This window comes from Columba livia, chromosome 5 (assembly GCF_036013475.1).
Source record: "Columba livia isolate bColLiv1 breed racing homer chromosome 5, bColLiv1.pat.W.v2, whole genome shotgun sequence".
Lineage (NCBI taxonomy): Eukaryota > Metazoa > Chordata > Aves > Columbiformes > Columbidae > Columba > Columba livia.
Window position 1 is genome coordinate 41,204,656 of NC_088606.1, and position 25,829 is coordinate 41,230,484.

Here is a 25,829-nt window from a genome sequence, read left to right on the forward strand (position 1 = left end):
GGCAACCTGTTCTGGTGTTTTACCACCCTCATTGTAAAAAAATTCTTCCTCATGTCTAGCCTGAATCTCCCCTCTTTCGGTTTAAAACCATTACCCCTTGTCCTAACACAACAGACCCTGCTGAAAAGTCTGTCCCCATCTTTCTTACAGGCCTCTTTTAAGTATTGAAAGGTCACAATAAGGTCTCCCTGGACCCTTCTCTTCTCCAGGCTGAACAAGCCCTACTCCCAGCCTGTCCTCACAGCAGAGCTGTTCCACTCCTCTGATCATTTTTGTGGCCTCCCTCTCAAACAGGTCCATGTCTTTCCTGTACTGAGGGCTCCAGAGCTGGAGCTAATGTAGTTAGCCAGCACTCTTATCCTCATGATTAATCTGCGTGTTTGAAGGATGGTGTCTGTTGGGGATGGTTTTACTTGGCTTTTCCTTTAAACAAGATTAGATAATTTTTTTTTTTTAAGTTTGTGATTTTTACTGCTGTTTTAATCATTCAGCTCTTAGTTCTACTTCTGACCCTGGCCCTTCTACATGCACTGCCTTGTACGGTTTTTAGGTATATTTTTGAATAGTTCTCAGGCCCCATCTCATTCACTGGACAGGATAGATATGTCTGGCTCTTGGATAAATGTCATGAAATGGAGGAGATGGTCATCTGCTACATTGTTGTAGGAACAAAAGAATAATGCTTAATGAGAGCCAGGAAAACATTTGCTTGGACAAAAAGGGACCCTACTGAAAGTAGCAGAGGTTGCCCTCCTGACTGTTGCTACTGGCACAGGGTTCTTGCGCAAGCCTGAGACAAGTCACTTAAAACTTTCAAAACCTTTTACAGATGGCCACTAGTTGTAATGGCAGATGTTTTCAGCCTTTATTTCTACGTATATACTTCATTTCCCATGTGGATAGTTGAATAATATCTCCTTGCTTCATACTGACATTGAGAAATTTGATAATGTCTTTGAGACACTTGGATAAACTCCCTCAGAAGCCCTCCCCCGCCCCCAAATGATGCATTAATCTACAGTCCATAAGTTATTAAATAGTGTGCAGGAAATAAGGTGAGAGGGGTAAAAAGCAAACAGTGACTATATACAGAGCATTAGTTGTACTTTGACTAGTATAAATGTGGGATAATATAAGTACTCTGTGATAATATAATGAAGAGTGGTGTCTTAGTGGGTTGCATTATGAGGGAGCTGCATTAAAGTTGAATAGATAAATTTAACTTACCATGTGCTTGCTTTCAAGTTCTCAATATTGTAAATGCAAGTTTAAGCATTTTTTGTAGGATTAATCCATGCTTATAATCCATAAGCATGTGATCAAATAGACACATTGAGTTTTAAGGACCTGTAGATAGCATATGCTGCTGGAACATGGTCTTTCTCATGATCACCTAGTTTTTATATAAAAATCATTAACATTCTTTGTGAATAACAATAATGTGAATTTTATTATTGGGGGATCAATAAAGAAACGTATCAACAGAAACAATTTGTTTCAGTCATACTTTCCCTTTGGTTACCTAGTTCTGTGAGTTATTGTACATGTCTGAGAAATAAAGAAAAACTCACATCTGCCCCAACTCTTGCTGTTTTGGTCACAGAAGACACATCTATTGTTCTCTGGTGGTTCACAACCTGTGGTGCCAGTGGTCCACATGGGCCAACTCAAGCTCAGTGCGACAGTGCCTATAAGAACAGCAACGTGTCGGTGACAGTGGAGAAAGAGGGCAGGCTCCGAGGAGTGCAAGTCTGGAGAGTACCAGCCACAAACCGATACCGGTGGGTATCAGTGGTAAGGCAGCCACATTTAGCTACTTTTTGTTTGTGAAGCCTCCACAAGAGTAAGTGTAGGAGCATCTGTGCTGAGTGGGTGGATGGGGCAGTGAAGTAAGAGAGAAATAGGAGCTCTGGCTGTAAGGATCTGTGTCTGTGAGCTACTGCAAAGCATGGAAGGGTAGAACGGTGACTTAGGAGAAATCAGAACAGGAGTGACTGTGGGCATGTGGTCAAGTGGAAGTGCTGTCATCATTTCAGTCCTGAAGCCTTGGTCTTCTAGATTTGGCTATATCAACTGCTGCTGTTTGTTCCTGAAGTCTCTGTCTCCAGTGCTCTAGTTTAGAACTGCTCTATCCTCTTGAGCAGCCTCAGCTACATGAGTCTCAGAGAACAAATAGCCATGAAATGTGGCAGCAGGGGAGCCTTCTCTGAAGCAATGACTGTTTGGAGGTGCAGTCTGGGGAGAGCTTGCAGATAAAGTTGCTTTGGAGATGACAAGTGTGAGATTCGTCTCTTTAACTACTTCCTTTTTCTTCCAGGATTTCTGCCTATGGAGCAGCCGGGGGAAAGGGAGCCAAAAACCACAATAAGAGGTCCCACGGGGTCTTCATTTCGGCCACCTTCCAGCTGGAGAAAGATGAGCTGCTATACATCTTAGTGGGGCAGCAGGGGGAGGACGCCTGCCCTGGGGTGAGGGTTGCACAAGCACATATGGGCAAAAACTTTGCACTTATGATGCAGTGGGTGGCTTGGAGTTTGATGATGAAAGATAAAAATCACAGAATTCAGCAATACAATCCAGTCAGGAGACTGAGAAGAACCAATAAACCAAGTTAGAAAGAATCTCAAAACAAATATAAAGAACTCTGAAAAGAAAAACAATCCCAAAATGCACAAACAAATATGAAGCCCACAGGAACTTTGCTTTAAGCTCCTGGTGTTCAAACTAAGTTGTTCATCAGCTTTCTTCTGCTTATTTTAAGCAGGGAGCTAGTAGGCGAGAGTTGTGTGCTCCCTTTCTTACTTTTCCACAGCTTTGGTTTCCTTCTGTCTGCCAGGATTTCAGATGATTTACTATTATTTATGGGGGCATCCAGCAGTGTTGTGGCTGCACTGTGTTGTGTACTCTCTAAGCGTAGAGACTGAGGCCTTGAATCTAAAGCCTATCAAAACCAGTGGGAATATTCCCACTAACTTCAGTGGCCCCTGGATTAGGTATTTGTAAAGACAAAAAAAAACCATGAAGAAAAACAGAAACGGATGATGTGAATGCTTATATATGTGTCCCCTGATGCTAGACCAAATGATTTGAAAGTACTTTTGTCACTTAGGCTTAAAAGTTGCCTCTTTGCATCATGAATTCTTTGATGTTGCCTCTTTCCAGAAATGTGACCTGTCAGCTCGTGCCCAGGAATGAAGCTGTTTTGTCTTGTCCCCACAGATAGACTGCTGAGTTTTGGGATGCGTACACTATTGCTGTAGGCACTCAAAGTTACCCTTTACTTTGCCCAGAGCATATGATGCCTCATCCAGATACTGCAACAGATTCTCAAAGCAGCCTTTTTACACTTTAGATAGTACAAGAATTATATCTATCTAAATAAAACACACATTTGTGTATCTGCAGTTCCCTCTCAAGTGCACTCTCCAGGCTTAGGCCATAATCTGCAAAGCTGTCCATTATTCCCTCTCATTTCATGGCTTGTTCTCCAAATTGCAAAGTATAATCCAGCACTAACTATCTCCCTTTGACAGACTCTGTTGGAAAAGGTTGCCATTCATTTTTCCCACTTACAAAGCCCAGCTTCCTTTGGCTTTGGAAATCCTGCTGAATCTATATGTTGGGTAACTAATGTTTGTTTTCCCTTCCCTGAAGAAATTCTGCAGTTCCAAACCTTCATTCTCTCTCCTTAGAATTAGCCCAGTTGCTTTTTCCTGGCCGTCATCTACATTGCCATCTTTTGTCCTCATCTTTGAATGAGAGGACACGGTAAAACTGGCACCACGCTTCTGGCCTAGATGTGTGACATGACCCACACAAGCAGGGATTTCACCTGCACTGAGACAACATAGCAATTTCTGAAATCATTCAGACTTCGTCATCTGAGTGAAGCTGAGCTAATTTACAAAGTCATTGAAACTCGTGGAACTCAGTGTCACCACAACAAAACCAAAACCCAACAAAAAACCAATCAAACCAAACAAAACAACAAACAAACAAAAGAACAGCAAAAAAACCCTAAGATAGCCAAATAATCTTTGCTTTTTCAGCCTTTTCAATGTTCTCTAGCATTTAGCAGGAATAGGGAGCTGAGACTCCAGATTTCTCTTCCAAGATGTGTCAGTAGTTCACTCTTAACTATGTGGATCATCTCTGTCTGCTTTATGTTTTTATGGCCTTGAGAAATAGTTCATGAATACAGCAGTAAGGAAGTTCTGAGAATTAGTCCATAATTCAACACATTTGTGGGTATAAGAAGTTCTAAATATGCAAAATATTACATGATATGAATAGTGAGTTATTGCTGTATTGCTTTGGGTTTTTTTTCTGTGAGCATTTGTATTTTCACACCAAGTTTGCAAATCAGAGGTAAAAGACAAATACATCCCTTAGCTGTTGGTCCTTGTAGAAGAGTTCATTTTCCACACAGTTAACGTATCCTGATCTTTGTATGTCTGATATACATCACAAACAATGAAATATTATTATTGAGATGCACAGAAGCTCTCAATAGTTGGACTTTGCTGATATCTCTGTGTGTCTGCTTTCAGAGCAATCCTGAAACCCAGAATATCTGCTTAGGGGAGTCTTCTCTTATTGAAGAAGATTACAGAAAAAAAAAGGACCTGAAGGACTGGGCTGGAGGAGGTGGGGGTGGAGGAGGAGCAACCTACATCTTTAGAGTAAGTATTTCCCCTTTGCATCCTGCCTGAGCAGTGTCCAGCCGAACAACTAGCTTTCACTGTCAATCATGGCAAATGATACTCTGTTCTTAAAAAAAAGGTGATGAAAAAGTAGTCTACCTCTCCTGCCTCTCCTTGTCTTTTTGTATTTTTCATTTAAATTCTTTCTCTCTTTTCATATTCTTAACCATACTTGTCACTGTCGCTAAGCTAGCTGAACTGGGTCCTCAGTTCTTGATAGCTCAGGCCTGGGAATCACACCAAGATACCACTTTAATGCTGGCAGCAGTCCTACCAATAAAAACCAAACCCAAAACCCTAGTGTTCAGTTAAACAGTTATTTTTGTATGCAGAAACACCATGTGAAACATTTTTGTAGTGCAGTTAGGAAACAATCAGTAGCATTGCTGTGGCCTCGGGCCACTCTGCGTTGGGATTTTTTCATGTTTTTTGATGACTTTATGAGTTGACATATCCAAGGGATGTGAAGTTTTTCTGATGTTTAATGGGGGGTTTTCCAGCAGAAGGATGGGATTTTCGAACCTTTGCTCATCGCAGCAGGAGGAGGAGGAAAATCCTACCTGAAGGCTCAGGACAGCTCCCTGGTTGACGTACCTCTGGAGCAATTTGAGAACAGCACTGCAGTACCTGGAGTCAGTGGCAGGACTGGGGCAGCAGGTGAGACACTAGGTCTGAACCAAATGGCTAAATGCACATGTTGTCTTGTAGGCACAAAGTGAGGGGCTTCTTTTTGATCTTTTGAAATTTTTCTGTGGCAGTAGTTGTTAGAAATATGCTGGTAGTCTATAAAAGATGTCTTCTCGTGTGTCACCAGATAAAAGAGAATGCATAGGAGAGATGATAAGTGCTCCGTAGAGGCTGTTCCATAGGAGGACTCCTCTCTTCTATGAAATGACTCAGTGAAAATGATGTTTGGGGGTGGAGCCCACTCCTCCACACTGTAACAATGGCCTTTCAAGTGAAGACTTTTCCCTTCTTATTCCGCTGAAGCCCTAACAACAAGAATTTTATTATGGGAATTATACCAGAAATAGAAGCTTATTTATAATCATGTCACGGCTCTGCCTAGAATCCACTCCTAAGAAACAAAAAAAATCCAGTGCTCTCCATCTCCTGCTGTAATAGCCCTAGAGAGGAGCCACTAGATTGACATGAGGAAATCAAGTTTATTTTTATTTCCCTGGGAACTCACCGTCTCACATGGCTGAAAGTCCTAACCAGTTATCCCAAAGGGGAGTGGTGGGCTCCTTAATTCCCTAATGCAGCTAGGAATTGGTGCTAAACTGCTAGTTACGCAGCACATACCACAGGCTGTGCATTAGATTTCCACTTTGTTATCATCCGTGGCAACAAGGAGCTTGTCTGTATATTATCTTATTCATAAAGAAGAAATTAATAAGGGCCCGTCTCTGTCTTTTTTCCTCTGCTTGTCCTTCACTCACCTGTTCTTGTTTTGTTCTCTCACTCTGTGACTGTGAAGGTGGAGGTGGTGGCTGGCAAGATGAGACTCTCCTTCCTCAGGCTGGAAAGTCACTTCTGGAAGGTGGAGAAGGGGGTCAAGCTTGTCCCCAAGCACTAGCCAAGCTCCAGTGGGACACATCTGGTGGCTTTGGTGGGGGAGGAGGAGCTTGTACTTCTGGTGGCGGAGGCGGAGGCTACAGAGGTAGGTCTGCTGGAAGGATAGTCACGCTGTCTAATTTTATGCACTTCAGAGCAGCTGCAGTTAAGGGCTAGAGCTCTCAGCACAGAGGTGCTCTGCTGCAGAAGGTGATTCACAGATACTTCACACTGAATGGTGTGAAACCTGACCTACTCTTCACCATCTTGTTTTAATTTGGGAAATCAAGGTTATGGAAGTGTTCCTACATGATTAAGTATTTGGAAAGCGTGCTGAATCACCCCTTTGTTCATCCTCAATTTGCCCAGGGAAAATGTTCCATGTCTTTTTTTCTGTTTAGTGCAAATACATTTTTACCTTGCTGAACTGAGAAACCTACAGTGGAATAAGTCACTTCACTAGTGTGGGTACTGGCCTGGCTGTGTCAAGTGAACATTTATCTATCAAGGACATTTTACATATTAATATATCACTGGAAGGTTGCAGAGTGACTGCAGGTGAAAAGAGCCAGGAACAAATGCAGCCCTTCAGAGGTATCACATTTTTGCAGCATATAGCACTGATCAGCTGCCATACTCTTCTTTCCCCAGGAGGACATGCCTCTGATAGTGATGATATCACAGCTGGTGGGCAGGATGGCATCTCTTTTGTGAACCCCATTGGAGAGATCTTCTTGCATCCCCTGGCAGGTATAATATACTACTTTTTCCTCTTAGTTCTTCTTGTCCTCCTTTTTCCTTCTTCCTTTCTACTTCCTCTTTTCTGTTCCCTCTCCTCCTGTCTTTGCTTTTTATGCATTTAATTCAGACATATTTCACTCTGCAGGCCAGACCTTTGGCTCTGATTATTTGTTTAAATACAACTGTAGTGCTCTGGGACCTTTTTCCTGTCAATCTCTAAGCCAGGAGAGACACCAGTCATCAAGTTCAACTACACATCCTCAGTCCCAGACATTTCCAGGTCAATTCACTTCAAGACCTCTCTGTTTGCCTGAGGCACCCAATACCTTCTTCCCTCCTGGCCCTCATCAGGTTTCTGATGTGTGTCCACACCGTGTTGCATTATTTGCTCTCCTGCAGAGAAGAAGTTGTAGGTGCTTGTTGGTTTGTTTGGTTTGGTTTGGTTTGGTTTGGTTTGATTTTTCCCTTATGGGAGCAAGATGGGAAAAGCTGAACTAAGGCCACCTGTTGTGTCTGATTCCTTGTTCAGCCATGGAAAGTCACGGTGAGGTGGAGGTCCAGATCTATCTTAACTGCAGCCACTGCCACTCGGACAACTGTAAGCGGGACCCTGACACGAACCTGCCGGTCTGCCAATGTGAAATGGGGGCTGTGCTGGCCAATGACAATGTCACCTGCACTGGTAAGATGTGTGGTTTTACCCTGGCTGGATAAAGTCTGCATTCTTTGTATCATCTCTCCTCCTGTTTTTTTTGATGGTCAGTCCCCCACATTACAGCTAGTGGCTCCGGTGAACACAGTGTTATGAGAAATGTCAGTCAAACATAGGACTGAAAATTCTAGATGTACTTTCCTACATGCTGAGCTGCATCTCTGTCACTGCCTCCAACATTCAGGTTTGGATTAGGTAAAAGGTAAATATCTGTAAAGAGACACAGTGTAAATTTCCTGAATGGGCACAGTGTATCAGATATTTAAGTGTAAATACCCATCTGGTGTAACATACCAGCTACCACTGAGTTATTTAAGCCATAAATTACTTCCCTCCACAACAGTTTCCCCCTGTGCCTGTTCAGCTGATGCCTGGTATTCACTGTAATTTCCTGACACAGTCTTTTGGAACTACAAAGCATCAAGGCTGCAGAGAGTTTCAACTGATGAGTAGTGATGTTACCCATTAATAAAAATCTGAAGAATGGATAAGAAATCTGTGCTTTATCAGTTAGTTTTCTATTTTTACTTTTTTTTTATTATTTTTTTCGTTACTTAGGTATTTTTTCAGCCTCCGGGGCTGTAGAGGGATTTGCAGTAATTTTTATAAGGTGGTTTGGCTGTGATCTCTGTATTGTTTTCTGAAATAGGAGCAACATGCAGAGGGATGCTTTACAGCACCTCTGGTTGTTTTCTTATTATCTCTATTTTCTTTTTCCAGTGCCCCAGGGTCCTATCCCAGAGGGACACCTGCCTCTCCCACTCCTCCTCGCTGTGGTGGCTGTGATTGTGGTGCTTGGAATGATCCTCACTTGTGGCAGCCTATCTATTCGTAAGAAACACTCCTTATCACCCTTTGACTTGGCTTTTCGCAATTAAATTAGACAAAAGGAGACCACGCAACCACACGCTACTACTTTTAATACCTGGAGCCAGAGTGTTGTGGTCTCCCAGGTGGATGAGAGGGACAGGGAGAAAGAAGTGATAGAAAACATCTCCACCCCACAGGTAGGCACAGGCACAGTCTCAAAGGGTAAGAACTGCTCTCTCCTGGCATTTGCTACACAGAAAAGAGCTTGGGAAGCCCTCTTAGCAGGCATTTCTTTAGCAGCCACTGCTATATAGGCTGAAGTCACCATCTGTAATTAAACATATAATTAATTCAGGGAGATGGTATGCTTTTTGGGACTCGATGCCAGAAAGGTGTTTTGGGAAGCAGCCTTTCCTCAACCAATGTGCAAAGAAGCTTAGGAAAACGAAGTTGCTTCCAGGTGATTAGGAGTCTACAGGAATAAGACTCTTTGCATATCCAGCATTAAATCACTACAAAGCATGGAGAGGAGAGTGATATTGGTGAGCTACAGATGCTTCTTGAGCATTTATAATTATGAAGTTGGTTTCTTTCTGTTCTGTGTGGCCAGCATTGCCTTTTCTCTCCAGGTGTTGATCTTGTTTGTGCTTTTTTATTTGTCACCCATCCCCCAGTTTATCACCTTAAGAAGCAGCAACTGGAAGGAGCCAGAGCACGACTGCAGAGCCCAGAATATAAACTGAGCAAAATCCGCACATCAGCCATCATGACAGATTACAACCCCAACTACTGCTTCGCAGGGAAGGCCGCCACTCTGAGCGAGCTGAAGGAGATCCCACGGAAGAACATCTCTCTGCTTCGGTAAGGCTCGCTGCATGGGTTGTTCTCTGGCACAGGAGAGGAAAGGCAGCCTGAAGCAAAGGCGGAGGTAGGGCTCACATGCTTGTTTTACTCATCATCAAGGATCCAGGACAAGAAAACAAGGGCCACCTATCTGACTAACTGGGAAGCACCTGGTCCAAGCCAGCCAAAATACAATGGATGTGACACTTACTGTGTTCTCAAAGATACTTTGATTCCATAATGTTCTCAAGCAGAAGTATAAGTTCATGAGTCTTCTGTTCCATGTTCCCACACAGAGCAGGGTATTTGACCTCTGTGTTTTTATGTGATGTCCTGGATTATGCTTCCCACCTGAGAACTCCCCTCTAAATCTATAGCGGTGTTTTTTTTCCAGCATTACCTGTCACAAGGAAATGTCCTGTCACAAGGAAATACATGCTAGATTGCTCTTTGGCTGCATGCTATCCAGATGGTATTAATCAAAGCTACATAAACTTTAGAAGGAAAAACTTGATCGTGCTTATATGCTGTCTTACACCATCTCCTAAAGACATGAGCTTGCAGCTACCTTATTCTGTTGTTCTCCAGTTATTTCCTGCCTTGCTATTGCCATCCTTGGTGATAGGGTCCCAGAACTGAGTAGGTTGTTTTATTTGTTCAGAACCATAAGGATCCAACCTCCCTGCTTTAGTGACAGTGACAGAAAATACTGAGAAGTTATGTTTAGAAGGTTTGAGATGAAAACAAAGCTCTGTTGTTGATGCCATCTCTTACAGCAGATTCTATTCCTGTTCTTGGACAGGATGAAAATAAGAGCTCAGCCAATGCTGGATCCATGGGCATAGCAACATCTGTTCTCTCTCCTTTTTCTCTTCCAGGGCGCTAGGACATGGTGCATTTGGGGAGGTTTATGAGGGAACTGTGGTAGGCATTGCAGGGGATCCCAACCCTCTTCAAGTAGCTATCAAGGTCAGTGCACACAAGTTTCTTATACACCAGTAATTACCCATAAAAGCTATATTATCTATATATTATACTATCTATATATCTATACTATCTATATATTATACTATTCCAGTTGGATATCCATGCTCGTCACGTGCATAATGGCATATGCATGTGTGTGATGCAGGCCTCCATACATTGCTGCACCTGGGAATGATAAACTTTGATTTTTAAGCTGTATGGTACAAGCAGCAGGTTGAAAGCAAAGCTTCTGTCTGGTCTGCCACATGCCTAATGGCTGTAAATTGTGATCTAACTAGGAGGAGAATCTGAAAAGGACTGTCTTGTAAGCTCCGTTCCTGTTAACTCAGGAGAGACAGAATCAGTGCCCTCAGATGGGAAATTGTATGAATTAGTGACCTGGAGACTGCATAATACAATTAGTTGAAATAAAAGAACAAATTCTAAATCAACATAAATAAATACAGCTTCCTTGAAATCAACACAGAACAGTCAGTTCACTGCAGAAGAGAATCTACCACAATTTTTTTTTGTGACAATGATTTAGAGATCTGAGTAGCCAAGAAAAAAAGAAACTTAAGGGAAAAAAAATAGCAACAAACAGATGCGTTGGGGATATTGCAGACTAGAACAGGATTTCTAAATCTTGTACAAAGAAAAGAAAGCCATGTCAAAAATTATCATGAAACATTTATGTGACAGCAAACAGTAAACATTTATAGTAATGCTGATACATTATTACTTCTGCATTTCAGCAGTTTTGACTGCTTTCTCCTACGTTTTTCACATGACATTACTGTATTTTTTCTCAGTTACATTTCCTTTATACTAAGAGTAATGTTTGTCTACCATATGTAAAACTTTCAGGTAGTCTCTTAATATTGCACAGCTTTAAATATATGCTGCTGTGAATATATGTTGTGACATCATACTAATTTCTATGTCATCAATGGCAAGTGATAACAGGCTCTTTTTCTGTGAAATTACTGCTGTTGGTTCAGGATTTGTCACTACTCAACCCTGAAGTTAGGGATGCTCATAGCCTGCTTTAGTTGCTTTATAAGCTTGTGACTCAGATAATCAAATCTACTTCTATGAGTTCAGCCCAAAATGTGGTCTTTGTTCATAAAAATAATTTCTATTGTTATTTCTCCTGTCTTTCAAAACATTCTAGTTTGTTTTGTTTTTTTTTTGCTTTTTGCTTTGCTGGTCATCTAAATGTTTTCAGTTCTTTGATGGGATGGTCCTCACTGTCTTTACCTCTCAACAGACCCTGCCAGAAGTCTGCTCTGAGCAAGATGAGATGGATTTCCTGATGGAAGCATTGATTATCAGGTATAGTTTAAGGTTTTTGTATTGATGGTGGGCAGGGGGGAAAAAGTGATGCAGGTAATAAGAATCATTAATTCACCTGCTTGAGTTTGGAAAAGAAATCCAGCCTTATTTTTCACCAGGTGGCATTTTAGTAGCATATGAGTTACTGATTTCAGCTACTTATTCATCTCAAACAAAGTAACCGAGGTTCTTTTGTTGCACATCTGTTGTGGTTTAGTTCCAGTAGGCAACTCAGCCCCACAAAGCAGTGGGATGGGGAGAGAATCAGCAGGGCAAGAAAACTCATGGGTTGAGATAAAACAGCCCAATAGGTAAAGCAAAATCTGTGTGTGCAAGCAAAGCAACATAAAGAATTAATGCCTTCATCACACATAACAGTGACTTGGGAAGACAAATACCAAACTCTGAATGTCACCCCCTTCCTCCTCCTTCCCTCAGCTTTTATTGCTGAGCATGAGGTCACGTGGTGTGCAATAGCCCTTTGGCCAGTTGGGGTCAGCTCTCCTGGCCATGTCACCTCCCAGCCTCTTGTGTACCCCTGGCCCCCTCACTGGTGGGGCGGTGTGAGAAGCCTTAACGCTGTGTAAGCGCTGCTCAACAATCGCTAAAATATCAATGTGTTACCAACACTGTTTTGATCACAAATCCAAACCATAGCACCACATGAGTTACTGTGATGAAAATTAACTCTATCCTACCCATAACCAGTATACCTGAACAAAAAATTCTGCTGGTTGGTTCTGCTGGTCATGTTCAGAGGAGTAAGAAGGCACAACATTTTTGTACAAACACATTCTGTGTTTGAAATGTTTTCCTTTTCAAAGAATCCCGTTGCCCCTTTTACTAAGTATAAGTCATATCCTGAAGTCCTTGCTAAAATTTTTGAAGATAAAATGGAAAGCAATAGAAAAGCTAAAGATTAGAGCCACCTGTGCAGTGACTCAGAAGTTCAGCCTCTGCAAAACCAGCACCAGGGTGCTACAACACAGCCTGTGTGCCAAGGAGGTGAGGTTTTAGGCTTGGATGCTGAGGCTCAAACTAGATTATCTCTTGCAAATAAGAGTTTTAGAAGAGAAGGTTTGTCAGCCGAAGAAGGAGAAAGTGTGGAAAGCTTTTCCCATTGTGACTTTCAGTTAGTAGCTGAGTGTATGCACAGCCATTTTGCCTTTCCTATCTGTAGAACTGTTTGCCGTAAGTAAGCTCTTTTTGTAGTGAAGATCCTGGGCTTTTACCCTTTCTTTGCCCAAAAGTAGCTCAAACATTCTGAAACCTCTGTGGGGATAAGGTAGCGAGTATGGCTCTGTGTGTGTAGCTTGCACAGATAGAACACAGCCCTCCTCCAAGCGTGGCCACTTTTCTTAGATGTCTTCTGGCTTTTGGTGTCTTTGCAAGCTTTACAGATCATTTATAAGGTCTCATGTGCATGACCTAGTGACAGTGAACTATGAGATCTATAAAACCTGCCCAGACAATATAACAGACAGCCATTCCTATTACCACCTGCACTTTAAGTATTCCAGTCTTGGAATTTACTTCATTACCCCAAATCCATAACCTTAAAACGATAGCATAGTCAAGGGTGACTTTAAAATAATAGTATAGTCGAGTTTTGTTGTAAGTGGTTAAAATTCATGCAGTTCTAGTCTGTGCATCACAAAGTTCTTCCTCTCATTGTCTGGCCCAGCTCATACATGGATGCTGTTTTTCTGCTATTAAAGCATGAATCTCATGACATAGTGTCACTTCCTAAGGTCTGCAAGAACTTTGGCAGCTGAATGGGAGGTAACACTGATGTACGCTTTTTTCAGTTTCAATCAATTACGGAGTACTTTGATTCATTTAGTAGCACGACTCTTTCTCTTCTTCAGCTTCCTTTCCATTTTTAGCTCCTGTATTATGCAGGTATTCACTATCCAATGTAAGATGCTGTTTTTGAATGGCTGAGTCTTACTGAGCTTCTTGACAATCTCAGCTTTCTTTTGTAAAAGGTGGAATGCCATCACATAAGCAGCTGCTGCAGTAGGTATTAGCTGAGCCCCTCTTTGGCAGACTAGATACTGAACTGAGTCCACCAAACCAGACAGCAGTATATTTGTAATATCCAATGCTGAATTAAAATCCCAACCAGTCAGGATTTTGTTTCACAAACACCAATAATATTTGTGTATTTGAAGTCCTTACCTTTTCTTTTCCTCTCACACCACCCCTGTCTTTCAGTCAATGTGTCCATTAAATTCTCTCTTCACAGACAGAATGCTTTACTTTATTTCAGGTTTTCATACCTTCTGTTGAAAGCTTTTCAAGGATAAAGGCAGGCATAACCCTGATCTTTGGGTTATCATAATCAGAGAGGCATTTTGATGTGGCTGAAGTAGGAATTTGCTTGATAACTTGCACTGCATCAGAATTTGCTTCAATCCAGGTTGTCAAAGCTCAAGGCACAGCGAGTGTGATGGATGTTGGCCAGGTACTGATGCTGTCTTTCTCTTCCATGTTGCTGTGATCTTGGCTTTCAGTAAGTTCAATCACCAAAATATCGTGCAGTGCATCGGTGTTAGCCTGCAGACACTGCCTCGCTTCATTCTGCTTGAGCTCATGGCTGGAGGAGATATGAAGAGCTTTCTTCGGCAGAATCGACCCAGGGCGGTGAGATAACTTCTATGATATGCTTCTGTTTTATTTTAGTACTTATTTTTATGAACTGGATAATGGCACTGAAATCAAGCTGCTCTGTGTACATTTCCAAGCTCCTACAAAATTCTGGTACGTATCTGTTTGCTTGATGTAAGCAGATGTCAGTGAGAGAAAATGAAAGCAGTGCCAGAACTCCAGTCTATTAGTAACTGAGAAGGAAAGAGTAAAAATCCTGTCCTGCCATTCCAGAGTTCTCTGCCAACTGGATTACAAATTAAGTGGCTTTCTTTCCTCAATGTTTGCCTTGTTTTCTCTGCACCGTGATGGTGTGTGAGGAGCTGAAGTTATAACACTGATATGCAGTAGTGGGAATTTGTAGCTCTAGGTCCTCAGCAGGTGTGCATCAGCACCATATAGAGATGCACAAATTTATCCTAGTTGAAGAGCTGAGCCTGCTTGTGACACTGTAATAAGGATCTAAATCAGTGCAAATGAAATTATCAAGTAAAACATTTTGCTTAAAAAACCCCCGCCTTTATAAAAAGCTGTCATGAGTGGTTTTGAAGATTCTCTGATTTCTAATACCGTGTTGATACCAACCAAGAACAGTGAATATTTGGAATTACTCAGTTTCAATGTTCTTATGATAAACAGCTGATTCAAGATAAGTGTTCTTGCTTCTTAACTATGATCTTAGGCACCTTTGTTAAATAAGTATATATCTCTGCTTGAGTGGAGACTTCAAGAAAAAGAAGAGTTAGGCCTGATTCTGTGTTATTTCTTGTTGTATTGAGGTGCCTATGTTGGCTGTGTACAGGGGCAGGAGGGGGCTGACTGGTGCCTCATGTACTCCTACGCCACATGATGCAGCTGCAGAGCTTCTCCCACACACACACATGCACCCCAAATAGTTCTGACTATATAGCTTCGTGTGTGTATACTCCTATGCTGGAGTTAACATGTTGTTAAAAGATCGAGCTTAATCTCTTCCTTATACAGGAGTAAATATACTAATTAAATGCACTTACAGTGGTGTAACAGCACCCAGATAGAGGAGTCTGTATATCTTTATTTTTGGTATATATAGTGAAACTGGTACAACTTCTTTGAGTAGATAAAGTCTGTGGGCAGCAGAGAATAATAAACACTCTTATTTGAATATTATGTATAGTTGTAATATAAAGAACAGTTATTTTTTAAAATCATGTGAATACAAACCTGCTGCTGTATTAGCTGTTACGTTAGCAGACAGCAAATACAATAGCTGAAGTCCCCTTAGTACTCAAAGAAACGTCCCGCTTTTCTGCTTTTCAGCTTTTCTGAAAACAGAACTAGCCTCGTCATTAGTGTATTTCATGACAAGTTTCCCTGGCTGCAGAGAAAATCGTGTCCATCACAGTCTTCTGACAGAGGCGTAGCAGAGCAGTGAGGAGGTCTGGCAGTCTGTGGTTCTATTTCTCCTCCTTGCTCTTCATTTCCTCTCCAGAAATGCCTATTTTATAACTATAATAATTCTCCCTGGCAGATATCCAAGAACTTTGTACAATAATTTACCTAGCCAATAAAAATAGTGCTCAATGGCTGTAGTGTATGTTATGTGGTTTGAGCATGAGAAATTACAGCGATAACAGCATCCAGAAACAAAAGCAGAAATAAAAAATGATTTATTTGATATCTCTTGGGCTTTTGATCAGCATTGTAGTAGTTTTTCCCCAGCCTTCCCAAGAGCAATGCAGAAGTTACTGGAGAAACAGCAAGGAAATTTCCCCATGGGGAAATAAATGACGGGATGAAAATAAGCAGGGCTCCGGGAGAAAGACTTCTTTATTGTTCTGGGTTAGGGAAGTGCAGATGGTGAAGGGCAAGTGCCAGTCCCGGTGTCCTGTGGTAAAGCGTCCCTTTTTTGCATGCTGGTCCCGCATGCATCTGTCCTTCCGCAGGAGCGGATAAGTTGATGAATGCTGACTGCTGGTACAGAGATGTGCACTTGTGCATTTTTGCTCTGAGTTCACGGGCTAATTTCTGTTGATAATTCATTAACTCTTTAAAAATGGGTGGGTTTTTTTTCTCTCCCATCTTATCTTTTAAACCTGCCTGTCGTTTGATTTCTCAAAGTCCAACACCATCAGGGAATCATTCTCTCCCATTCCCTTTACCACGCTGTTCAGGCCAGGCCATAAATCTCTCACCAGCTTGCAGTCTTGCAGTGTGCTCAAGAGAAGTGAAGTATTCTGAAAGTTTTTGGCTTAAATAAGAGTTCACGCATTTTCTGACGCTACTGTGATCTACTTATGTTTCTCTTTGCTCCTGACTCATTTAACGCTCCCCCTACCCTGTACGTACATCTCTCCCTTTCCCTTCTTCTACCCCTTTCTGATTATCCCGTCTGTACCATAGTTTTCTACTCCACTATTCTTCCCTTACCATTTTCTGTGTGTCCTTTTTCAGAATCAACCATCCACGCTAACAATGCAGGACCTGCTGAACATAGCTAGGGACATTGCCTGTGGCTGCAAATATCTGGAAGAGAATCATTTCATCCACAGGTGAGGAAAAACAGTCCCCTCTGATGTATCTCAAGGTGCGTGAAGCTCACAGGGTTTCTGTTTATAGTGGACCAGACAGAACTTGTCTCCACGGGGAAGGCAGAGATTTCCTCTACCAGTCCAGGCTTGTGATCAGATGTCCGGGCTGGTCTCACTGGTTTTTGGTAGGAGTTGGGCTCTGCACTGCTAGGTAGAAAGGAATCTTCTGCTCAGAGTGAACATTTTCAGGTGCCTGTGATGCAGACACATTTGAGGTTAGCCTTGTAGTCCACTAGATGGTAGTGTCACACTGTATTTGCTTGTCAGACAATAAGGTATGATTTCTCTTTCTTATCTCCTCATCTCGACTTCATGTTTTCCCTGCACCATCAGCACAGGACAGCCCATAATATTTGAGCCATTGACTAGAGAGAGGTAGGGCAGGGCTAACAGGAGGAAAACCACAACTCTAAGGCTTCCTTCTCAGCTCAGCGGCTGACCTGTGATGTGGTCTTGGGAAGCCCGTATTTGTCTATTCACACCTCTTTTTCCTTTTTTGTAGAGCAAGGAAGTGGTGATTTGGCAGGCTTCAAATAAAAATAAAATATTATAGAAGAGGTAGAGGTTATTATAGGTAGCCTTTTAAAATTCCCAGTTGGATATTAGACTACTTGGCACAGGCCAGCTGTTATTGCTCCCGACCAATCTCCAAATCAGGAGAGAAACGATTAAGCGTTATTTCAGCTCGTAATGTTCCCAGACAGAGTGTGCAACTGAATTCTGCCCTGAGCATGCTGAGTTGAGCCCTCGTGTGTAAGGGAAAGGAGAATCCTGCACACAAGAGGGTCATGCAGGCTCTAACTAAACTGACATGCAGCCTGGAGTTATGCAAGGAGACAACTAATTCACCCACACGCACAAGCACGCGTACGTACCCGTGACATTGCAGAGAACAAAGAGGCAGAGCTAAGCAAGAGTGGGTAGACTGGAGAAACCGAGGGAAACAAGTGGCAAACAGCAATCAGAGCAAAAAGCCATGAGGTTGAGATACGGGATGTGTTATGGCTTTATGATTAGAGCATATGAGGCAATTTTCAGCCTGCTTTATACTGGAACAATAAGTAAGTTCCTTTGAAAAAAAGGATTAGAGTTTTCTGTCATTAAAAAAAGAGCAGTAACAGCATGCAACAAGTTTTGGCTCTTGGATCTCTTAATAAGTACATGAGAGGATTAGGATTCTAATTGGAAACTTCAGAGTGAATCACTACAGCTTTTTTTTTTTAGTATTTAATGTAATAGTAAAAACCTTCATCAGCCTCCACCCACTCTGATCTATTGAATTTACAATAAGGGCAAATTTTTACTTGTGCTGCAAGAGTCCAACAGAAACTCAACAGAAATTTTCTCCACAAGTGTTTTATAAAACCAGTTTTAATTTCTCCTGTCAGATAGTTGTTCCCTGGTTTTCTTATAGTGTGTCACTGAGCCCAGTGGTCATCAAATAAAGCTTCTAACATTAATGTCAACAAATGCACAGGCCAGCTGTTATTGCTCCCAACCATTCTCCAAATCAGGAGAGAAATGGAAGAAACTAGTGCTTGGCTCTTTTAACAGCAGTATATCACTTTTAAAACAGACTCTCTGGGTCAGTTTTTGCACTGTTAGATCTCTTGTATGAGCAGCCTGGGAATGGACTCGCTTTGTTTCAGCCAATAATTCAGGAAATCAGTAGAGGAGGAATTTAATTCAGGTTGTGTATTGGTATTTGTTACCGATGTCAGTATTACTTACGAGTCAGTAGGGGAGGGAAGAAGGTTATCATTACAGATAACGGGTATCCTAGGGGAAAACAGAAGTGTAGTGGGATTGTGGAAATGTCACTAGGGGCAGATCTTGTCATCTCAGAGTCACAGCTGATGATGGAAGAGAAAGCTGAGCTTGACTTCCAAATTCTGAGGGATTTTTCAAGGCTGGCAGTGAGAAGAAACATATGAGTTGTTCAAGGAGCTCATTTTTCTTGGCAGTCAACAAGACCCCCACAGTGCTATGATTTTTAATGAGTTCCTTTTCAGAAAGTGTATTTAAAATGAACACAAATTCTTCAGTCTTGGCCATGCAGTCGTCACTACCATTTGTCACAAGCTAAACCTGCACCCGGCAAACGGCTGCTCACGTGTGTAGCTTTGCTTGGTTCCACGGGAGATATTCAGAAGCAACAAAGCAACAGTTTACTGAATCTGGTTCTACACTGACTTTTCAAGCACTGTACTAAGACTACGCAATAGCTTCTGTAAGTGATGGATGCAATGATGAGGTGCCACTCTTTAAAAAAAGAGAGCAAGAAAGCAATCTGTCTTAATGTGGTTGAAACAAAAGAGGTTGGATCTGTCTCTGATCTGACATTAACCCTGTTTTCTGCTCTAGAGAAGGGAGATGGGAGTGGGGAATGCTTGGAAAACACTGGGTAGGAAATGTAATGTAAGTGCATTGCCTGTGGATAATGAAAATGATAATGTAGCTGACATTATTGGTTTTAATAAGGCTTTTCTCCTCACTTGTGTACAGATGATCCAACTAAGATTTGCAGTACTGGGTCTAATATTCTTTCTTTATTCTTTTAGCTCCTTTAGAATTATTATCTGTCTATCTATCTATCTATCTATCTATCTATCTATCTATCTATTTTTTTTTTTTTTTTAAAGAGATATAGCTGCAAGGAATTGCCTCTTGACCTGCACTGGAGCAGGACGAATAGCCAAGATTGGTGACTTCGGAATGGCCAGGGATATTTACAGGTAAGTAAACGGCCATTTCAGTCCTGTGAATAACTCAGGAATCTGTATCACTTTAACTGGTTTGAACTGTCTCATGGAATCTGAAGCAGTGAAACCTTCCATTATGTGTCTGAATTTGATTACCAGTTAACTAACTGGAGTTAACAGACTGTAAATTAACACATCTATGCCTACTAGCGAATACACTTCAACTGGGTTTATTCCAGGCTGGGCCCCAGGGAATGCTGCAAACACATATGGACAATAAACCAAGCATAGGCAAATTTATTAGTTAGTTGATCATAAAGAATAAAAAAAATAAAATAAAACAAAATTACATAAAATAAAATAAAATAAAATAAAATAAAGACCAAAAAACCTCCACGTGTATATCTGAGCCCTTGCAGGCTGTGTGACAGTCTCCATGCATTTTATCTTTCCCAGAGCAAGTTACTACCGCAAGGGAGGAAGAGCCATGCTTCCTGTCAAGTGGATGCCACCAGAAGCTTTTCTAGAGGGCATTTTCACCTCCAAGACTGATACCTGGTAACAAATGTCTTTTAATCACTTCTGCTACGCGGTGATGGGGGTCAAGAAATGTGCTGCTCAAGAAAAAAAAAAAAGTCTGCTCAGCAAGAACCTTAAAAAATGTCAGAATTGCCCAGAAAAACATTAGAAATCTTCCCTCTGCTTTTAGTAGAAGCACAGCTAAAGAATTCTGAATAAGAATTTTAAAATCTAATGTAAATGAGGGTAATAAAAATTTGCTACACATAAATGTAGAGTATCATATAAGGGCAATCAAGAAGTGAAAAGAGAAAGCAGTTTAGATTCCCAAGAAGTCTCAGTTCAAAAACCAAATACCATCAGACATTTCTCTCAACCCTCAGTATCTGCCACTCAGTTTCTGTCAGTGACAAGCCCTGCTTACCTGTCTTGTAAATTATTTTCTCCGTACCACCCAGGATTACTGTTTTGTGTACTTTTTTTCTGTTGTATAGTATATAAAATGACAGCAGATTTAATAAGAATTCCTTGCTGGTTGTTGAGGAAACAATATTTATATATGGATTCCTCAGGTAACTTGATCTTTTTTCACAATAAGCACCCCCTCAACAATAGCACATTCATGCACAGGTGCTGGGGAGTGGAAGCTTTCCAGGTGCTTAAGAATGCCTCTCTCCCTGTACAGTAGATTCTTCAATAAACTGTACTGAGACATTGCCTTAAATGCCACACTGACCCAGTTTCCTGAAGTTGTTAGTGATGCCGGAATACAAGGGATTGCTTATCAGTGCCAAACTGTGAGCAGCTGGTACTAAATATTTTGAAGGAAAGTGCTACATTTCCTGTAATACGCTATTATAAGTAACATGCATGTACTGGAAATTTCTTCCACCTCTGCAGCAAATAGCAACTCCTAAAAATCTGACACTGCTGAAGTCCTGGCAGAACCGTCTTGACTCCCATGGGTCTGAGTTATGTGTTATCTTCAGTGGCACTGCCTAACTGACCCAGGGGATGTAAAAAAGGAGAGCAACTGTATTGTGACAAAAAAAGATGATAATAAATGCTGCTGCCTTCCAGTTTCACTGGATGTCTCTTACTTGATTTTATTCTTGAGCATCCTGGTCCCAAACACTGACTCAAACATCTCAGGTCTTCCCGAGTAAGGTAAGAATTTCCATGCCAGATCTAACAGTTCTTTTCAGTCAGACCATACATAGCAAAGGCTGCTCTGGCATTTCCTGCTCTAGAAATAATGAAGGCAGCAAAAAGAACAACAAGCTCTGCAAAGCTAGTTTTAGAGCTTGAACAAAGGTTTTGTTTGATTGGTATTTTATGTCAAAATTGATTCGTATTCACGCTAATTGCACATTAGTGTGGTTGGCCTACAGCTTCAAAAGGTTGTTGCTGTGGTGTTACCTACACAGCTTCGTGCCAGGTTTGTGGAACACAAATGAAGTGTAATTTGTATGGTTGTTCTGATGCAGGTCCTTTGGTGTGCTTCTTTGGGAAATTTTCTCTCTAGGCTACATGCCCTACCCTTGCAAAACCAATCAGGAAGTGCTGGAATTTGTCACCAGTGGAGGAAGAATGGACCCACCAAAAAACTGCCCGGGACCTGTGTAAGTATTTCTTTACCTCCACTTGCCAAAGGATAGTGGGTGTCAAACTGGTTGGACAAAGGCAACTAGACATCTTTAGTCAGGGGACAGTGTGATTGCCACCGGTGTTGGGTGGGTATTATTGAATGTTTCTTGAGCCACTGCCTCTTGGAGGCAGCTTGGAGCACTATAGGGTTTGCTTTAAGTAGTGGTCCCCTCATGGCTCAGGATCCAAGGATGCAGAAACAACATCTCCGTTTTTGCTCTCTTTCTTTGGGCCATGTACCGAGTGCGCTTCCTTTGGCCCACACAATTATCTTTCTTCATTGATACTTTTTTTTTTTTTTAAGGTACCGGATCATGACACAGTGCTGGCAGCACAGCCCAGAGTATCGGCCAAACTTCTCCACCATCCTGGAAAGAATCAAGTATTGCACACAGGTATTGGTCTTTGGAAACCAAGTGGATGGTAGTCCATGGAATGCCAGCTATCCAATGGCTTGAGTGCCCAAAACAAGTCAAGAGTCCTGACAGACAGATCTAATTACTTTCCCAATTGTGGTGGTGCTATTGGCTCAACTGCTCTTTTCACTTGGGTTTTCTAGTATCCATTCTCACTCTCCCATCTTCAGCCCACCCAAAAGGAGATTACACTGTTCTTGTGCAAGTGGATGCTTTCAGCTCTCAGCTTGTTCAGTAGCAAAATATCCTTCACTTTGTGATGGAAAGATATTTAGAATCTCTTTCAGGTCCATATTCTGACCTTAACTAATGTTGCTTGAAAGCCACAGCTGAATTGGCATGGAGTGCAGGAAGGAATGAGATGACACGGTGAGTTCACCATCTGGTAGCATTTCACAGCTACAGGCCTGGATCCAGCCTCCTGAGGGAGAAACTGTACACCAGAGACCCCCAGTATAACCACTGGTTTCAGTAAAGCACAGCCTCTGCTCAAAGGAAGCATGGAAATGAGAGAACATCTTTGCAAGTCCTAACAGCATGTGACACCCAGATGGCACATCGCACCTTGTATGACGTGCAGGAACACTGCCCAAACCTGATGTCAGCCTCTGCCAAAAGCTTGTTCGCTCTCACAGCTATTTCTCTTAAAATGCAGGTGTGACGGTCACCCTGGAGGTGCTCAGAGTGTAACAGATTCTTGTCTCTCTTTTTCAGGACCCTGATGTGATAAACACTGAGCTGCCCATGGAGTGTAGCCCATCACCAGAGGATGAAGGGAGCACAGTCATGCGCCCAAACATTTCCAGTGGGATAGTGCCCCTGCTGGTGAGCCCCTCTCTCACACCCCAGACAACGCCGAGAACACTGGAGTCCCCCCATGGTGGGCACAAATTCGTACAGTGTCCACAAGAGCTACTGGTGGAGAACCTGAGCAACCGGACTGCTCGAGGGCCCAGCCTGCCATGCCTCAGCGATTTCAACAGTGGGTCCTGGTTCCAGCAGACCTCAAACCAGAAGCTAGAGCTCAGCAATCCACCAACCCACAGACTTAAAAACAAAACAAAAAATCTTTGGAACCCAACCTATGGATCATGGGTGCTAGAGAACATCTGTCACTTCAGCCCCAGCTGCAAGCTCAAAGCAGCTCCAGAGCGGGAAGATTCAGGCTTTGATGGGAATTGCAGTTCTTCTCCCAGCTCTCGGGCATCTCCAGCATCTCCAAGTCGAAGCAACTGCCCTCACCTGGATATCGGTGGGATTGAACTGGTGAAACTCCAGAATTTCCCCTGCGGCAATGTAAATTATGCTTACGATGACCTGTGCTATAGCGCTGACCAGCAGCCATCAGCTTTGTCAGAGGTTAGAGCAGCTGTGCTAAGGAGCTCCAGTCTCCACAGAGATGAAGAACCTTTTTATAAAACAGAAAAAACATCAAGAGAGAGGGACTCTGGTCTGTCTTTGTCAGATGACCTGAGCGTTACTCCAGTGTAACAGAAATGGTTCTTCCAAAGATCAGGGAATGTGTGTGTCTGGAAGGACTTCTTCCTACTTCACTCACTTCCTCCATTTAGGTTCCTTCAGATGGGTGATGTTTCAACATCAGCAATGTTCTTCTTCCTCCTTCTACCTGCCAGATCCCCAGGTCATTAAAGACAGTTGCATTTCTATCTCTGTCTGTAAAATGTGTTCCACTGAACCAGCTTAGAGGTGGAGAACAATGGCATTGCTGCTCTGATCCAGAATACTTCATAAAAGGACTCCTCCTCAATCTGCTCAGGTGAAAAGAAATGGACCTGCCATCCAACTGCAGCATTTGGATGGAAATAATGACCAACACAGGTTGTGCTTCTTTCTGACTGAAGAAACCAAAAATACACACTGTGCCGGCAGCAACTGACTTGCAAAGGCTGCTGTGTTCCTGAGGGCTTTTTACAGTCCTGGTGACTTACTAGTGATGTTCATGCACTCTAAGGGAAGTAAGTAAATAGCAGCTGCATTTGCATCTGTTTCATTAACAGACCCTGTGGAAAAACATGGAAAAGCAGCTACTGCTTAAATTGCAAGCAGTAGGAAGGATGAAAAAAAGAAATCCAGTCTCCTCTGAGCATGTACTTTGAAAACAAGCAATGAAGAGGAAAAACAAATTTACCACCGGAAAAAAAACTAGTTGGTGGAGCCGATAGTATCCCTTTGAGCAGTGAAGGAAATCTGCTGCTTGCCTCATGGTGTCTCTCTCCTCACAGCCCCTGTTGTGGAAGGGGCTGGTGATTTTCCCAGAAAGGGTGAGCTGCATGGGTAATGAGAAATGGATTGTCTTTTTCTTTCAGTGGACTTTACTTGGGATGACCTTCATTTTTGTAAGTACTTTGATATCCAGAAGTAATTTCCTGTGCTAAGCATTGAGCTGAGGTTCTCTGGTAACTGTCTAGCATTTGAAACACTGGAGTTCTTCTTGGGTTTAATACCTGCTCCTCTGAGGTAAAAACAAAGTAATGCAAGGCAGGGGCAGCATGAAAGGGAGCCAACCACAAACACTATCTTGCAGTGCCCTTTACAGGGGATGGTAGAATAGCTCAACCATTTGTGAAAGCTAAAATCATGAGCTGGCTTCACACACCTGTGCAGGTCTTCATTTCTTCTCGCCTTCCAAGCATACAGACTTGCTGGTAAAGGTAGTTGTCTGTTTTGAAGAGAGTTAATTTCTAAGGCTTTTCTTCTGTTTCTTGTGGTCTAAACTGATGTTTACTGGTTAAAGCCTACAAAATAAGGAGACTGAAAAAGTAGATAATTTGGATTAAGCCTGGACAGTCTCAGAAGCATTTTGTCCTTGTCACACTCCCGAATGATGCACTGCCGTCAGTGGCAAAATACACACTGCCTTCACGTGCAATTGAGTTGTATGGTGAGCTGTCAGTCATAGCCTCTGGTTCCTTTCTGCAGGAAGAGGTGCCCTGTTACAAGCTTCATGCTTAGTGATCAGCTGCTTGTATAGTCTGAAGATGTGGGCTGGCAGGAGAGCGTTTGCTTTGACCACAGAATCTTCCTGTCTCATTCAGGGACGGACACCACTGAGGTGTGGTACAGAAAAACATAGAATGAAGAGTCTGAATCCATTTGAGTGAAATACATCTTCAGTTCAAGTTTGTGCTTTGTTGGTCTGACTTTATAGCTGTTCCAAGCTTCCAATAGTATTAGGCCTTTGGGTTAGAATGAATAGTTTTATATACCATCGTTTCCAGACCTGAGTGGTGATGATGGCCACCTTTCAGTAATGACCTGTATGACCTGGTATGGAAATAATTCCAAATCTGTGTTGGGAAATGACAGATAGTCAGAACAGAGAGGTCCCTCTGTGCATGGGCAAATGCCACAAGTGCTGTGGGGACTCATGAGCTCAGTGACCTAGGGAGATTGTTGCCCTTGCCTCATGCCCTTCTTTCCCTTCCACCTTTGCTTTAGCTCTCTGGCCTCTCAGCCCTTCCCTCCCTGTGTACATGGTAAAGCCCCAGCAGCGTGTAGTGGTCCCGGTTCAGCTGCAGTGGACGTGACTCTGGATCACTTTCCAACCCCTGTTTGTAACAGGCACTATCCTGAGCAAGCCCTGCTGTTACGACCATGCTTTTACAGGCCCATTATAAGACTGCTTTCAGTTCTCCTTA

At 42.3% G+C, this 25,829-nt stretch overlaps 1 protein-coding gene across 1 annotated transcript in view; it reads left to right on the forward strand.

Moving 5' to 3' along the window:
- The window catches only part of LTK (leukocyte receptor tyrosine kinase), a 96,297-nt gene extending 72,038 nt beyond the window's left edge, over positions 1 to 24,259 (forward strand). Inside the window, exons 12-29 of the mRNA XM_065064598.1 lie at positions 1,604 to 1,781; positions 2,318 to 2,468; positions 4,551 to 4,682; positions 5,204 to 5,360; positions 6,184 to 6,366; positions 6,912 to 7,010; positions 7,531 to 7,683; positions 8,434 to 8,544; positions 9,198 to 9,384; positions 10,245 to 10,335; positions 11,603 to 11,667; positions 14,184 to 14,313; positions 16,750 to 16,847; positions 19,529 to 19,621; positions 20,045 to 20,146; positions 21,595 to 21,729; positions 22,059 to 22,149; positions 22,885 to 24,259. Of these exons, the coding sequence (XP_064920670.1) occupies positions 1,604 to 1,781; positions 2,318 to 2,468; positions 4,551 to 4,682; positions 5,204 to 5,360; positions 6,184 to 6,366; positions 6,912 to 7,010; positions 7,531 to 7,683; positions 8,434 to 8,544; positions 9,198 to 9,384; positions 10,245 to 10,335; positions 11,603 to 11,667; positions 14,184 to 14,313; positions 16,750 to 16,847; positions 19,529 to 19,621; positions 20,045 to 20,146; positions 21,595 to 21,729; positions 22,059 to 22,149; positions 22,885 to 23,661 (2,933 nt within the window). The 3' untranslated portion in view covers positions 23,662 to 24,259. The remainder of the gene's footprint in view (positions 1 to 1,603; positions 1,782 to 2,317; positions 2,469 to 4,550; positions 4,683 to 5,203; positions 5,361 to 6,183; positions 6,367 to 6,911; positions 7,011 to 7,530; positions 7,684 to 8,433; positions 8,545 to 9,197; positions 9,385 to 10,244; positions 10,336 to 11,602; positions 11,668 to 14,183; positions 14,314 to 16,749; positions 16,848 to 19,528; positions 19,622 to 20,044; positions 20,147 to 21,594; positions 21,730 to 22,058; positions 22,150 to 22,884) is intronic.
- The last annotated feature ends 1,570 nt before the right edge of the window (positions 24,260 to 25,829 follow it).